General features: G+C 42.6%; 1 protein-coding gene across 1 annotated transcript in view; it reads left to right on the top strand.

Moving 5' to 3' along the window:
* Positions 1-13,327, top strand: part of LOC128809496 (uncharacterized) — a 63,845-nt gene extending 50,518 nt beyond the window's left edge. The window contains exon 3 of the mRNA XM_053981533.1: positions 11,608-13,327. Coding sequence (XP_053837508.1) covers positions 11,608-12,181 — 574 coding nt within the window. The 3' untranslated portion in view covers positions 12,182-13,327. The remainder of the gene's footprint in view (positions 1-11,607) is intronic.
* Positions 13,328-15,025: the final 1,698 nt, after the last annotated feature.

Below are 15,025 nucleotides of genomic sequence, written 5' to 3'. Positions count from 1 at the left end.
CTATAGTCATCTGTAAAGCTTGTTGAGGGGCAAAAGGATATTATTTTTATAAAAAGATATTATTGCCACCATTGGTGGAAATTGCCATATGGTACCATAGCATATTCAAGCAAGGTAGGAACAGTTTCTGTAAAATTATGTTTTAGCTGACAAAATATGATTCCTGTTTTAAAATACGTCTTCAAAAATTTTGCATTTGCGTACATTTTTAGAGGCTTGCTCTGTTCGTGCACATTGCCCATGTGTTTGACAAGTTTCCTACACCAGACTTTTGCAAATTACAGCGAGGATCTGCATTTTTTTCCCCACATTTTTATCAGTCTTGCCACTGGATGAAGGATCTGCAGGACTAAATTATAACGTGTGTGAATAGCATTGCCGGGGTTGGGTCCCTTGCCCTTATTCCTGAAAGAGGTAGGCAGTTTGGGATCTGATGTTCATGTAATGCCTGTATCCTGCAGCGGTCATGGAGCTTTGGGTTATCAAAACAGGTAGAGTGCTCCTTTCACAGAACAATTTGAATACCAACTTCCGACTACATTAATTCTGATTTAATTCCCCACTCCTCTGAAGCATGTATTTGGGAAGGTCTCAGGTTTTCCTTAAATTCCCTCAGTTCAGTAAGTATTTTAGTGTAGGGTGAAAAGCACTCAGATTCAGTGTTACATGATTGGTACATTTTGCTCAAAGAAGAATACCTTTTTTTAGATGTAGTGATTCAGCACATTTTTCCTTCCACATTAGGATTATCATCCTGTAGGGCAAAAAGCTAAATATAGCAAATACGTGCCTTGCACGGTAGTTTTAATACTTTTTGCTTAATGCTTTTTTTCTCTTTTTTTTTTTTTTTTTTTTTTTTTTTTTTTTGTTTGCCAGTGGAGTTTCAGACCCTGCTATTCTTATTTTTTTCTGTCTTAATTTATTAATACATCTGGCAGGATCATCTGAAGGAAATTAAGATTGTCCATCATTGTGTGCTGAAAGAATTGTGTGCCAAATCCGAGAGGAAGTTTCCTCTGGAACATCATTCTAATTAGTTTACGTGCCTGAAACCAGGAGAGATGCAGTAGCTATGTCTGTGATGGAAGCAGAGCCACAGGAGTTACCCTGCAAGCCCATTGTTTTGCCCATGGAGCTGCCCAGAGGGAAATTTCTGAGCATGGCAGCAGGAGATGTGGTGTGGTCCTCTGTTGGAATTTGGGGTGAAATCCAGAGATAGGGAGTTCTCGCATGGAGCCAGTGTCCATTTTCTGCTGAGAGCTCCTGCTCATTGCTGCCCTGGCTGCTTGTATGACCGTAGAGATCTTCTTTAATGTTTGTATTTCATTGACTACAAAAAAAAATACTAGCGCTGTGGTGAAATGCAACTTGATACACAACTGATGTTTTTCCCTAAAGAAGTTCAGAAAACATTGCCTTAACACCAGGATTTCTGGCCAAAATATATTATGGAGTTAATTCAAGTAAATTGCAGTTACTCTGTAGCAAATAATTACCACCTGTTTCACATCTGTCTGAAATCTGCTCAAAATACAGCAATCTAGTCATCATTCTTGTATTATTTATGTCATTTTATTATTTGCTGTTAGACTTCTATTTACTTACCCGATTCACAACAATTTTTTCATGCCTTCTGCACACAGAATGATGAATTTAATAACCTCCTTTGGATTTGTTTATAAAACCTTTCAAAATATGTTTGCAATGCATGACAGGGCTTCTGAAAAGCCACAGACACCCAGTGGCCTGTTTCATCATGAGCTGCGGTTGGGAGCGTGCCACTTGCTGCCCTCGGACCTCAGCGCCTCCGTTTCACCTTCAAAAAAAGTCCACATTAACCTGTCACACACGTGATCTCACGAGCATTTTCAGTCACATTTTGCTCTGTTAATCTGGGAGCTTCTGAGTTGCTTGCTCAAAGCATTGGTGTGCTTTGATGTTGGATGGACAGTGAGGCAAATGAGGGGATTTTAGCAAGAATGATCACCTCCTGCCAGGATGCCCAAGTACAATAGAAATCGAAAGGAAAGATGGGGACAAAAGCCAAATGAAGGCTGCTTTAAAGTACTCAAAACAGTCTGCAAGCGGGGCTTGGGCTTTTTGTGCTTTGTGCTGATCATTTTCACGCACAGCGAGACATGTTGTCGTAGTGGTTTCTTTCGATATTACACTTCACAAGAAAATGGCATGTGCAGGAAGGAGGGCGAGGGGTTAATTCCTTGCAGTACATCTAGGCCATCCCCTGAAATCACAGGAGCAAAACCAGCTGAGCGGTGAATCAGGCCACCCTGCCTCTCCAGGACAGGAATAGCAAGAATCAGAAATCTTGCCCTCAGCTGTGCTGGCATGCAGGGATGCAGAGGGAAGGCAGTCACTTGCCTCTGAGTTTCATGGTCTTTTCCATTACACCAACTGGTATACATGGTTTTGCAGCTCCCAGTAGTGAGAGCAAAACACTTTCAGCCTGACTCAGGGTGACTGGCCTCCCAAGATGTGTTGCTGTATTAACACCCCATCTCACCCTAGATTTTTCACCTTAACTCCTTTTCATTTCTATAGTAGCTTCTTCATATTAACCTCTCTCATAACAGAAGCAGTGTTCTCCTCCACTAGAACCAATCCTGCTCAGTTGTGATGCAGTGCCTGTGCCCAGCATGTGCAGATGAGGGTGCATATTCTAACACGCTTCCTAGGGAGGGAAGGGCAGCAATGGGCTGGGTTCTCCAAATAATCATTGGAGGTGGAAAAAAAATAAATTGCAGCTAATAAAAGTTAAGCTTGGAGGATTCCAGGAGAATGAGTTACAAACTCAGCAGCACTACTGCATGTCTTTATGATACCTCTCAAAACTGCCTGTCAAAATCTCCCATTAAGGAGCATCACAGATTAGTAATTATGCGCATCTATTAACTAAGCATCCATTCTTTCTCTCAAATGCTTTGTAGCAATATCTCTCCAAAGAAGCACATATCTCATCTAGGTGTCTGCTAGATGGCCATAACCCCTCCCCAAGGGAGATGCCTCTGATAACACTATATTAAAAGACAGGGCTTGGTTTTGTCTCTTAAACCGCCATCACACAAGCCAGTGCACAAGGAAAGACACCTATTATGATTTTATAGACAAATGCTAACAAAAGCTGCCTGCACGCATGCACACACAGAAAAAATTAATGTTAGCATTGCAGGAGGCTGTGGTGATGACAGGAGTACTTTTATTGTCAGCTCTGCTGGGGAAGGGAAAAAAACCCTCTTATTTGTGCAAATAATCCCAGCCTAGCTTTATTACCAAGCATTCTATTTGCACATATGAGTATGTTTTGTCAGGCATGTCTTTAGGTACAGGTTTTCATCTTCAGCTGCTTATGCTTGTTTGTGTTAAACAAATTAGTGCCATAATAACACACCCCCCCATAGAGACACAAATATTGTATGGTAAGAATCTGAAATACACGGTAGTCTTGCTTACTTTTCTTTGTTGTAGGTTTGTTCTGGTTTGTTTGGGCTTCCAAACCCCACTCCCCCACCCCTGAAAAAAAAAGAAAGCTTAATTAAACTCTTTTATGCTTAATTTTCCTGATTATATTTTGTTCATTAATAGAGAGCAAATATGAAAAGAACTAAGAGCAAAACTGGAGGCAGAGGATAATAAAATCTATTGCTATTAATTAAATGGAAATCCTCAAACATGCCTCCTTCCAGCTTGCTCTCTTCCAGATCCTAGATTGCTTCACTCTTTCAGTGACTACTGCTAGACAGACGCATCCTGTTCTGATGAAGGAGACCAGCTGGATTTAGGACTGTGACTTTGTGTGTGTGGTACAACTGACCATATGTGATTCTCTGTCAAGTTTGCAGTTTTAATGGAAATCTCAGAAGTATTTCCACTTTGATTCATATTTTCTCACTGGTTCAATAACAAAAGAAGGGTTGGCTTTGTGCAGCTGGCTTCCACTAACATAGGTTGTATTGTGACTCTGCTAAGGAAAGGGAAGCTTTTGCATACTTATCATTAGGAGTTGCTTTGGGCTGTTCTGTTTGTTTGTTTGTTTGTTTGTAGGATTTTTTTGAGGGGTTTGGGGGGGGTTGGGGTTTGGTTGGCTGGTTTTGTTTGGTTGTTTGGGGTTTTTTTTTAGGAAAAAATATCTGGGACCAGAAACTACATTTCATTAGGGATATAATTTTGAATTCTTATGCAGATCATGGTTTTTATCTGGCTTCAACAGAACTGAATAATTCTGTTGTTATTGTCTTCCTGCCGGCTTTGAGAAATGCGTGTCTCCAACCTCTCTAGGTCTGGCAACAGAATGGTAGCTAGTTGTGAAAAAAAGTGTTAACAAACAGCAGACAGAACTTAAAGGAGTTTGGGATCTTCTTTTCCTGAAGAATGATTTGCATTTACTGGTCTTCCAGACCTGAGAGCAGTGTATGTAGGGGCAAAGGACCACGATGGTCACATGGATATGAAGGAAGTGGGAATAGGAAAATTCCCTTCCTTTGTACTCCATGTAAGTTTTACTTAGAACATGCAGTGAATTATCATTTGTAGTGGGTTACTTTCACCTGTATTCTATCTGCTTCTCAGCTCTCTGGGCTTCAGGCAGAAAAGTCAAACGCCACAGGAAAATCTCATCTTCTAAGATTTGCAGCCTCAAGGCAACTGGCAAGGCATCAAAACTTCCATGTCAGCCAAGTGTCTGAAGTCTCCTGTTAAACAGGTGCACAAAGAAGGCAGAGGTTAACACTCAGTACCCAGCCCTGGGCTCACCATGTGTTCTTTAGTCGAGTATGTACCACTTTTGTATTTTACATTGCCAGTGAGTTGTGATCAGACTGTATCTTCTTTGCACCTTATCAAACACTGCATGTTTGAACAGTGCCTTAATTATAGTGATCAGTGTTTGCAAACAGCACCTTGACTCTTTTCATCCAGATTTTTTTGGTAAAGGAGGGCAGAGAGGAGACATCCTAAGAGTGAGGGAGGCAGAGTTGAGGCCCTGGCCACTCAGATGCTCTTCCTGAAGCATCCATCATTTCAGGTTAGATGCCAGTGTCCCTGGTCCAAGGGCTGTCCCTCTATCGTGCAGAGAGCAGATAAATAGAGGTGGGAGGGTTCAGAGCAATGATTTGCTCGCTGTTCCTATAAACAGTGAATGGGCAATCTGGTAATGGGCTATAGATTTCCCAGATGAAAGCCCACTTGTTACCACATAGATGTACTTTCTGATAAAGAAAATCTAAAGTGGATGTGCTGGCATCCAATTCTTTATTAAAATCATATATATATATATATATATATATATATCCAAGTGAAGACTGCATAATTTGAGTCCACTGAAAGAAAATAGTACACATAGGTATTTTGTGGGTATTTGAGGTCCTTTTTCCTTTGAGGCAAAACTTCCATTTTTGTGGAGATAAAGGATGTTTAAATTAGAAAGGAGAAGTACAAAATAAAAATGATCAGCCTCAGTCCTGAAAGAGGCTGTACCACAGCAGAGCATTTATCAAGGACCGTATTGTTACTTGATGCAATGGTGGGGTGCTGATGGGAAGAAGGATGTTTCCAGATCTTCACAGGCCTTGCAGATGAGGCTGCAGTGTTGGCAGTCAGGAAGATAAAACCACACCTGCATTTTATTTTAAAGTGCAATTATACTGATGTTGTTCTCTATTGCTGTAAATCAGTTTCCTAAAATATATGGATGTCTTTTTCTCTTCTCAGACATGTACAATTCAATATTTCTGAATATTTGATCACTTAAGCATTAGACCCTGTGAAGCAGCTTGTGTGAAGTACCAGGGAGTGAGCTCTTTCATGAATGGTAGCAGTTCTGTCCTGCTGCTGTTTGCCTAATGGGGAAGAGGGCACTGACTTGTCTCAATATTGCATTCAGCAAGCTAATCTTCATATTATTCCTTTAAATCAAAATGGGCAGCAGCACCCTAGACTAGTATGGTGCCTATCAGAAGTGTACGTTTCATCTGAACATGTCTTGGAGCCTATTTATTTTCTCATTATAAAGAATATTCTGGCCCAGTGTAAATGTCAGTGAGCTCAGTGCACTCCATGCAATGAAACAGACTGATCTAAAACAGTAGAAATAAGGCAAGCCTGGGTCCTCAGAACTGCTGAAAAGCACTTACTTGCCCTTTTTTTTTTCTAAACACTGTGCACTCGATTCCCTCTGCCCACTAATTTGAGTCTTGGTCGGCCTCAGAAGGGCAATAACTTTGCATACACCTCTTTCTCTGAGAGGGCAGGAAATTATTCTTCATGAGGAGGATCATCTAGCAGGTTGTGCTGTGGGGGTGTTTGTTGGTTTCTTAATAAATATTTCCTTAGTCTGGATTTTAAAATCCCCATACACAGTAAGGAAAATGTGAACGAGACGTCCTTTGTGACCAGATGTGTTGGTGGGTAGGAGTCTCCTATAAGCAAACCAGGCAGTGAACACAGAGACTGTGTTCAGTTTGGTTGTCTGCAATCAATAACACTTAGCAAGAGACAATAAAGCATCTGGAAGATTATTTTCAAGTACACATGTATTGTTTCAGTGAAAACATCAGAAAAAAAGCCAGAAAATCCTTTTGAATTTTGTTGTGATCAGAGTCCCACCATCAGGACATCCAAAGGCAATCCTGCAATCCTCAGTGTTAATGATCAACATTGATTACACGGTGATTTTTCCAACAAAATCATCTCATCGAAAAAAGCACCCTGCTGTGCAGATATATAGCATGTACCAGCCTTTATTAGAAATAAGCTGATTATTATTCTGCTACTGGCTTTTATTTTCTTCTACTCCCTCCCTTGCAGGAAGGCTGCATACAAATAAAACAATCGATTGAGAGGAGATGTTCTTCCTTTACAAGATTAATTACAAACACAGGGATGCTGTGTCTGGCCCGTGCGTGTATGATTGATCTTGTAGGAGGAAATGCAATAGGAAAGCTTCCTTTTATCCAGTAAGCAAAGTTCAGAGATGTTTGCATTCTGCTAGGTAAGCACAGCTGTCCAAAGATGTGAAGACGGATGGACTGTCCCGTCAGCACAAATTGATGCCGAGGTAACAGGCTATGCTGTCTCTGTGGACCTCTCTCTCTGGCCAGGAGGCTGTAGGTCCAGAATTGTTCATTTAGCAAACAGCTTAATTGTTTCACATTTTAATTAGTGGGGAGATCCAGACACAGTCAATGTATTACAAGGGGCAGCAAGGGGAAGGTGTTGCTGGACCTCGCTGCTGAGGCCAGACATGAAGAGGAAGGCTCCGAGTGACACCAAGCATGGGGCAGCTGTGACAGGGCAGCTGCTCAGAAATTGCAAGGGTTTGTTCGCTAAACCTGGCTGGTGTAAGGAGAGATCTGCGTATTCACTCACTGCGTGTAGCTCTGGAAGCATCTGCAGAAAGTGCAGCACTTTGTTGCCCTTGTTTCTATTTGTATATAAATATAATCTTAAACCTCTAGATTTGGCTCAGGGTACTTCTGCAAAGGTTCGTTCTGTTCTTGGGCACAGGCTAGCACTTTTATTTAGGCTGAGAAGCAGTGTCAGAGGTGACGGATCCAGCTTAGTGTGACTCAGCTTTCTTCCTCAGAGTATTTTAAATAATGGATGTGCTACTGCTGGCATTTAACTCCTGCCAGAGCTGCTGAAATATATGGTGTCTTTAAAATGCTGCTGCAACATCGAATCTCTGCTCAGGCAGGGGAGGAGATCTCCACCTGGGATTGGTTTTCTCAAAAGGAAAAAGAAATCAGAGGAAGAGGGGAAGGGAGGAGGAAAAAGCCTGAGACATATCTTGTAACAGTGAGAATGCCCTCCACCTGAGGTAGTGAAGCAGACAGCTCTAGCAGCGTGTTGATGGAGAATCCTGAAATCGATGCTGCAGTCTGTGTTATATTTATACAAGCATATGCACTGCGCTGATGACGAGGGAGAGAAAGGGCTGTTCCCTGCGTTAAAATAATTAGTGTAATAAATACAGCCTGGCAAGCGCCAGAGGAAGTAGGGATCCCTTTGTTCACATCTCGCCACTTAGAGCTGGGTAAGCAAGTCTTGTGGAGTTAACCTCAGAATTTACTCACGCTTTTTTTCTCTGTCTAGAGGTCTTGAGCAGGACGTGCTGCTGATACCAGACTTAACAAACGACACTGTTCTCTCCTGCCTTAGAGTGATGTTGAGGATTTTATAGGGTTCTTTTCTTTTTCTTCTTTCTCTCCATGCAAATCCTGACTGGTAAACGAGGATCTGCTTGCTGTTTAGCAGTCAATTTGCTTGGCTTGACAAAGGTTATTGCAATAATTGATGTTCCTCTTCTAATAATTAATGTTAATGAGTCCACTAAACAGTAAACAAGACAACAAAGAACTGTTAATGAGACAGTCTTTACTCATTTGTTTAATCTTTTACTAAGATAATGGGCGATAAATATGTCGCTATTCAGCCATCTTCAAGTCCTTAATGCATGGGGAGTGTTTTAAAAGGAGATTTGAGCTGATTTTTTACACTTGCATTTAGTAAATTCAGCTGACTGGGTAGGTGGGGCGCCTGAAAGAATTGGGAGACCTATATAATTAAGTGCCTTGACATTCTGCTTCTGAAGGACATTGGCAGATATCCAAATGCTATGTTCTGCTCTCAAACTATTTAATTGAAACCATACAAAAGGGAGGGGGGTGGAGGGGCAAAAGAGGGAGATCTTGGCAAAAACCTTATGTGCGGTTTTTTGCTATTGGATTGACCAGACAAGGCAACAAAGCTGATAAAACAGGATTAGCAAAATTGCATTGTTGGATATTATATGCTGTGTGACATGTACTACAGCAAGGGAATTTGGCAGGATTAACCTGCAGAGGATAAAGATGTACCAGACAAGAGGGCTGAATTAATAGACTGCTGTGACCAAAGCAAGAAAATCTATTTGCATGGGATATTAGGGACGATAATAACCTTTCAGGGTGGGGTTGCAGTTAATGCCCCGACTCAAGTGCTGACCCCATGCCCAAGTCCTGCTCACCGCCTGCAACTGAGTGTACAAAAACCAGCTCGTTGGCATGGCTTCTTATTACTCTTTCCTGTTTATATATATATATATGTGTGTGTGTGTGTGTATGTATACACACACACACACGCACACACACACAAATGCTAATTCCTAGGCAGGATTATCTGTGTTACTGGGTGGGTTTGTGTTGGTGGATTTTTTTCCCCCCAAACTGAGAAGTTTATTTTCCTATTTATAGGAGATGACTTTCTTCTCCTAATGCACTAGTGTTATCCTAAAGTAAGTATTTGGGGTTGGTGGTTTTCCTCAGGGCTTCTGGACCTAGCCAGCCATGGGGGAATGCCGTTCCCTCACTGTGTGTTACTCAGCTGTTCAGGAGATTCTACACTTATCTGCATGCAATCGAGCTGAAATCGTAAAAAAGCTTTCAGACCATGTAGTGCCAAAGAACCTGAATGCTACTGCCAGTAGACTAAATAAAATCATATTAAGTAAAAATGGGAGAGTATTAAAATTTTAAAATTTTAGGTGTACACAAAGACTACATTGGACTATTTGACCAAGGGGATAAAGAAGCAGAAAACCAACCTCCATCTCTGGTGTGTTAAGGGGAGAGAAAGTAGATTAAGCGTTCATTTCTCATTTATACAACATGTAATTCTGGTTTTTCACTTGAAAAGGCCTTTAAATTTGCTTCTTCTAGACTATAAGCAATGCATATATGGTAGTGTGCTTTTTTAAAGTAATCTGCTATGCTTCGGCGCAGATTGTATTCAAGGATTCAGAAGGATTTCAGCAACCTTGAAAAATGCTCATATCATTTGCTTTCCCTTCTCCCACCCACAGTACTAGTGGCAGACTTTAGTGAACAGAGGGAACAGAGAATGTACTAAAAGTATTTGGCATTGCTCTGTGTGTGACACAGTGTGGTTCACTGAGTGTGCTCAGTGCTACCACAGACAGTGAAAGATCTGTTCTGGTGAGATGAGTCCCCTTCATCCAGCATTAGCATGTCACCATTGATCAGCACCAGCCACAACAAAAGTTCAGCTTTCTGGTTCTTCCTTTCAGAGTTGAAGGTTGATGAGAATATTAGATACACATAAAATGTAAATACTCTTTTTTTTTTTTTTAACATGTTAAAATTTTGTAAACTGTTCTTTAAATAAAAGCTCTGTTAGTACAACTAACAGAGTCTCTGTAAATTACTGGGACTTTACAAGTGTGCACCCATGCACGAGTGTCAAGAAATTTATTTCCATTTCCTACAGCAACTAGATTGCATAACCTGTCTCTCTGGAATATTTTTTGCTAGTGCATATGTTACTTGCTTCTCTGCCCAGGGACTATACACATCTCCCTTCTCTGCAAGGGCATGAAGTTTCCCTTGGATTAAATTGGGCAGTGGGCATGGAGGAAGGGATGCTTCCTATGCCTCCAAATCCAACCCATTTCTGGAGAACTATTAAAAACCAGTAGTATTCCCTGGAGATGTGCTAGGCTGTATATCACTTTCTTTCTATCCAATGTGCTTAAGGACTTCCTCAATGAGTACTCATCCCAGGGATAGTCCTGAACTAGCTCACAGAAACTCTGCCTTCTTCTGGATGTTGGTTGCTGAGGAAGGCCTCCAATACACAAGATCAAGTTTATTATTTGCTTATTTTTCACAAGTGCCTAGATTAGTTAGCCCAATAAAGGAGTTGTTGGTAACCCCTTAAGAATGACCCAGCCCTGACAAGTGAGTCATTGTACCACCAGTGCAGCATTTTGAGGGGAATAAGGAAGAACCACATGTCTGTTTCCACCTCTTGTTGTCTGCTTGAAAAGCTGCAGGACCACCTGGAGCTGTGCTCTCCTCAAGATCAAGTCTGTAGTGGTGCAGCATTGCAACCCTGAGCACTTGTGCTGGTCAAGAGACATGCTGTGTGCATGCTGTGATGGTTGGCGTGCTCACCAGTGTCAGTCCTGCACAGGGAGGTAGATTTCCTTTTCCCTTGAGTCCCAGAATCGGTAACTCCCCTTGTGATTTTACAAGAAGCTCATTGCCCTTGGAGGGGAATGAAGGGCCTGCAGGCCAGGACATTTGTGGGGTGGGGAGCACCTTCCTGAATGCCAGTGTGCTGGGAAGCTTCTGGGAATGGACCAAACACGTGCTGGTGTCTCACCCACCTCAGAGGAGCAGACAGGGTGAAGGCGTGAAGGTTCATGGCCACAGTGCACTCAGGAAGGAAAGTGGTCCCTTGGGCCCTGCTCTCCTTTCAACAACATCCTGGGATCTGTGGAAAAGCAGCCTGCTTCTCCCATGTCTCTGAGGGCTTGGCTGAGTTTCTAGGTTGCTTCCTCCGCCTTCCAGCCTCCGGCTCTCATGAGATGAGCGCAGGGAATGAGTTGCAGGAGTGCAGCTGTACACATTTGCAGTACTGCGCTGCAATGGCCACCACTGCGATTGAGTGCCAAGCCAGTTTGCCACTTCTATTTCTTCTTTTTTTTTTTCTTTTTCTTGGAGGCATACACCCTTCACACATTTGTATTTCAAACAGACAGGGGTATGTAACTGCTGAGGTCGATGGATCTAACCCTGTCACTTTGCTTTCCAGCACTCAACGGTGTAGAAGATGGACTGCAGAGGAGAAGGACAGAGCACAGAGGAGCCCAGGAGCAGGGAGCCTGGCCAGGGGCCCCCTCAGGTGCTATGCAGCAGCTGGTGTTGTGAATCAGGCCGTCACCAGTCAGAGAACGGCTACTTCACAACACCAGGGTCGCACTGCACCACACTTCGACCACCGGCTGGAGAAAAGCAGCGTTTCCTGTGGGCAGGCAAGGGACGTGGAGCACCTCCTGGCTGCTTCCACGCAAGCCCAGACCTGCAAAGGTAATCAGGTGCTCAACTCCTATTTAGGCACCAGCCTCCCACTGAAGTCTGAAATAGAAGTTAGGCCCCTAAATATCTCTGTGGGTCTGGCCCCGAAACCCTGCGTCGCTGTGCAGTGCAGAGCTTCAGCAGGCACAGGGCAGCACTGTCAGCAGTATGGTCACTGCCCGTTCACATGCCGCATGAATGTTAAGGAACAGGAAGCTTTTCTTAAGCTGTGGAAAAGAGTAAAAAAAACCCCTCTGCATGCTCCATGTGTGGTTCTCCCTGACAGTCGCATCTGTGGTCCTTGCCTGTGACTTGTTCTGATCCCTTCCCTACCTCAACACCCAACTGCGTAGTCTCTGTAAAAGGTCGTGTACATACCAGGTACAAGTTGGGCTCCTTGCTATTGATACTACACCTGGTCAGCCTCTGCCAACATACCTCTATCTAAATCAGCCCTAGGTGTGTTGTGATGAATGAAAAAATAAACAGTGACGTCATCCAGAAGTGGTACCAACAACTGCAGTCCTTAAAACAGAGAAAATTTTTCTAAAGCAGTGCCTCATAAATTCCAAGGTGTAGAGGGACAGTGAGGCACACTCAAACCAAGTGACCAGCATGTAACATATGCCATGTGTTTCAGATTTTAAAAACAGGCTCTTCTCTGCCTCCTCCTATGTACCACACCACCAGTGTGATGTTAGTTTGCGAGGAGTGGGTTACAGAGGAGTGCTTTCCATCCAAATCTGGGTCATACACATGGGGGTCGGCACACGCTGGGGTATACAATCCCTTAAGTCAAACTGAAATGCTGTTCAGTTTTGATCTCAGAAAGCAGGCATGTGGTCTTGGTCTCAGGATGGGGTTTTCTTTGGTGGGTTTTCCCTTCCTCTCACCCCTCAGGATTGCTCTTTGCCAGGTGTGTCTGGCTGTTGCCTTGTATGATAGAAACCACTAGATATATCTAAAGCAAAGAGCGGAGAAGTGCAGAGAGAAATGATTCAGGTAACAGAACCAGTGATGGTTTTTGTGAAAGTTTTCTTCATTATCCTAACTCATGTGACTGGTGATGGCAGTAAAAATTATTTAAATTCCATCCTGGATGTATTATTGCTGGCAGGGAGATAAACATAGGGGAGAGTCGGGATATGCACAAGATCTGAAGTAATATGGGACAGCCTGGAAATGCAAATGAAAGGTGACAATGATGGTTTAATTGGACCCATCCTAATTTTTCTGTTCAGATGGACTCCCTGCACAGGTAGCCCTGAATTCCTTTTATAGCAAAAAGTCAAATACCTTGAACAATGTAAGAGATATATGGGAGGCTCATTCATAGATTAGGACAGCAGCCTGTGGGTTTTTGTCATTGCTGAGAGGGAAAATTAGATTGTGTTTCTCTTTCATGTACTATGAATTTGTGAGTCCAACATGCAAGAACACTGTTTTATTAAACTTCTTCTCTGCTAACACAAACTGTGTGCTCTGTGTGGTAATCTCATTGTTTGTTATAACCTTGTTTTAAAGCCTGAAACTTTTCTCTACAGAGTTTGTTTCTTGGGGCAATGCACAAAATTATTTAGAAACAGGAGGCATCAAGGAAATAGTCCCAACAACCATGCACACACACTGATTTACATGAGCAGCTATTCATATATTGTCGGAGTCCAGGACATATCTCTGGCTGCCCTGGATGTCTCGAGACCCTGGCAGGGGGCTCAAGGACCAAAAAAACCTGTGGCTTCGATTTTAGTCCATGGGAGAGGCTGCCAACTCTATATGAGGAATTACAAGCCAAAACTGTTTGAGTAGTGTAATAGGTGAATTGACACAGGGTGGAAAAGTGGAATGTTGGGGTTTTTTAGAATGTAATTCAGGGGTACAAGATGGAGGAATCTGGACGTGTCCTAGCCTTCTTTCCCTTCTTCTTGTCCTCCATGTCTTGTTGTGATGGTGACACTTTTCTATTGGTTTAGGATAGGGACACACTGTCCAACATAGATCTTAGGTATTGGTACGGGAACTGTAAACATGGTACACGTAATTTTAAGTATATAATGTGGGAGACGCCCGGGACTCAGCAGAGACTGCCGTGGCTTCTGCACCAGGCGGACCTCGGCAGGTCAGAGAGAAACTAGTATAGATAGGAAAAAATAAACTACCTTGAAAACTCGACTTCACGCATTCCAGACATCTTCTTCGGCTGCCGGGCTAGGGGAAACAAGACTTTCACACTGTTGGGGTCTTGCCAGCTGACCCCGACAATATATGGAACTAAACACCATTTCATCTTTTATTGTGAGCCAGAAACCTGTTTTACCTATTCAGTTTCTGTCAGTAAATACCCATAATATTTGAAATATGTTAATGCTTAATATCCGCTGTCAGGTGACCTGATAGACTCATACTTCTCCAAATGTGATATGTAGAGACAGGTCATTTTCAGCTCCTTTTGTTAAAGAATTTCATGGGAAAAGCCCACTTCAGAGGTACTTTTGGGGCATTTATTGTACTACAACTCTAACTCGAATGCATCACCCTTTATGCTCTTCTAAAGTGATTTCCTAGCAAATTAATGCAGGCCATAATACAGCTCTGCTACAGAAAATCAAGCACTCCTGCTTGTCATCAAGCAGCCTAATCATGTCATCTCATGAGGAGAATTGCTGGTTGAAAACCTGACTGTCAGCTTCAGGTGATGGAACCAATTTCTGTTTGCTCCCTTCAGCAGTTGTTACGTGCTGCAGTGAAAGGTGAGTGCACAAAATAAATCGTTCAGTATAGGTTTTAAATTTGTGGAGTGTTATTCTTAACTAGCACCTACAGTTCATTTTCATGTCAACCCCAGTCCTGGATGCTGAGATAGAAAAAGGTGCTCACCAGGTTTCTGGACAGCCCCCCAAAAGAGAGGCAGGCCCCTGCAGTGTGGGTACACTCAGAGAGTTTTCTGGTGCTTTACAGATCCTTTCTCCTACTTGTGTATTATTATAAAAAAAGTGGAAGTTTACCCTGCAAAAATACCCCATTAGAATTGTTGAAAGGCTTGATTTTATAACCTTAATAAAACACTGTGCTCAGCAATGAGGGGTAGGGAAAAAAGCAAAGTCTATCAAATCTGAAATGCCAGGCTGTAGTCTCTTGTGAGATTTTTTCTTATG

The sequence above is a fragment of the Vidua macroura genome, chromosome 1 (genome assembly GCF_024509145.1).
Source record: "Vidua macroura isolate BioBank_ID:100142 chromosome 1, ASM2450914v1, whole genome shotgun sequence".
Lineage (NCBI taxonomy): Eukaryota > Metazoa > Chordata > Aves > Passeriformes > Viduidae > Vidua > Vidua macroura.
This window is presented reverse-complemented; position numbering and strand designations above follow the sequence as displayed.